The sequence below is a fragment of the Hippocampus comes genome, unplaced genomic scaffold, assembly GCF_001891065.2.
Source record: "Hippocampus comes isolate QL1 unplaced genomic scaffold, H_comes_QL1_v1.1 scaffold301, whole genome shotgun sequence".
In the NCBI taxonomy this organism is placed as follows: domain Eukaryota; kingdom Metazoa; phylum Chordata; class Actinopteri; order Syngnathiformes; family Syngnathidae; genus Hippocampus; species Hippocampus comes.
In genome coordinates this window covers 252,261-253,669 of record NW_017805928.1, presented here as the reverse complement: position 1 = coordinate 253,669, position 1,409 = coordinate 252,261, and the positions used below count along the sequence as shown (strand labels likewise).

Here is a 1,409-nt window from a genome sequence, read left to right as displayed (position 1 = left end):
TCCTCCGAAAAAGGCCGGAAAACAACAAGCGCCGAGTCGGCAAAAAGTTTTTCTTTTCGCAAAAGTGCACTTTTTTGTACAATTTATATGTAGGATTCATTTAAGAATAATTTCGGCAAAATTCCAGATCCACAAATCCAAATGTCACCAGTCAAAACCTCTTTTTGAGGTGGAGACCACCAATACACGATTACAGTACGACTTTAAAAGAGAGCTCGAAAAGTGTTTTTGTTTGTTTTTTTTTTTGTGTGTGGGTTCCCACATTTGCCTGTGGTACTTGTGGGCTAAAATGCTCTCAACGTAGCATTTTCCCATAATGCCACGCGGTGTTGCCTTGCGCATGCGCGAGTCAAAAAAAAATCTGCGACAGTACTTTTGGGGAAATTCTTTCCCCCCCCCCTTGGGATGTTGTAGTTGTTTGCATTGTTATGTTGTATATTCCTATTTTGTTCATTCATTTAGCTCTTTTTGTAAAATGTGCACATTTCAGAATAAAGTTAAAAGGGGGGTGGGGGGCGCGTCGAGTCAGGAAAAAGAGGAACAACCAACCCGTGAGCTGAGCACACAGAATAAAATGTGACGATGATCTTCGTCACACGGTCTTGAAGCGGTGATCGCTCTGATTGACAGCAGCGACGCCGCCGCCGGCAAAAAAGAAAATCGGCTGAATGTTGGGTCATTAAAAAGCAAAACTAAAAAAAAGACCAAAAGTATCGTCAAAAAAATGTTACATCCCTGTTGTCATTGGCGTTAAAGGACACGTTATTTTTATTCCTTCCTTCATTTTCCGACCAATCGGTTCTCGGAGCTACGTTGGGCATTTTTGGAGGTGGGACCATTGAACTAATCACTGCTAAAGAGCTCAAGATGGCAAAATTTTTTTTTTTTTGGGAGGGGGGGGTGCGGCTGGAATGGGCTCATGGAATTCTCCATTTTCGTGGTGGAAGATGTCACCGTCAGCCAGAATGAGCTCGAAACCACGCTAGCACGTAGCCACCAAGCATGGGCGCCCGAGGTCACAACGTAAGGTCAAGGCGGCGGGTGACCCAAACGGGTCGAGCGGAGGGGCCGTCGCCGTGGTGACGGTCCGCCGTCAGCCCAGCTTGGTGATGGTGACGCCGCCTTTGATCCACAGCGTGTCCACCAAGTGCAGCGGCGCCAACCGGTGCTGGAAGTCGAAAAGTTTCTGCGCGTCCACGAAGACCCGGAAGCCGCCCGACAAGCACTCCACTTCCATCTGGACACAAGCGAGCGAGCACAGCACGCGCGCTTTGTCAACCCGTCCGTCAGCCCCGCCCCATCGAGAAAAAAAGACCCTACCTTAAAGGGCTGTCCCGCGATGAAGGGAAAGAAGGGCACGTCGCTTTCGGCCCGCCCCCAGACGCCGGCCACGCAGGCCCGACGCAGCA

The 1,409-nt window shown here is 49.5% G+C and overlaps 1 protein-coding gene across 1 annotated transcript in view; it reads right to left on the bottom strand.

The window, feature by feature from the left end:
- LOC109527617 (galectin-related protein-like) overlaps positions 1-1,409 on the bottom strand; it is an 8,142-nt gene that overhangs the window by 5,215 nt on the left and 1,518 nt on the right. The window contains exons 5-6 of the mRNA XM_019889627.1: positions 1,321-1,408; positions 1,066-1,237 (exon numbers count right to left, since the gene is read on the bottom strand). Of these exons, the coding sequence (XP_019745186.1) occupies positions 1,094-1,237; positions 1,321-1,408 (232 nt within the window). The 3' untranslated portion in view covers positions 1,066-1,093. The remainder of the gene's footprint in view (positions 1-1,065; positions 1,238-1,320; position 1,409) is intronic.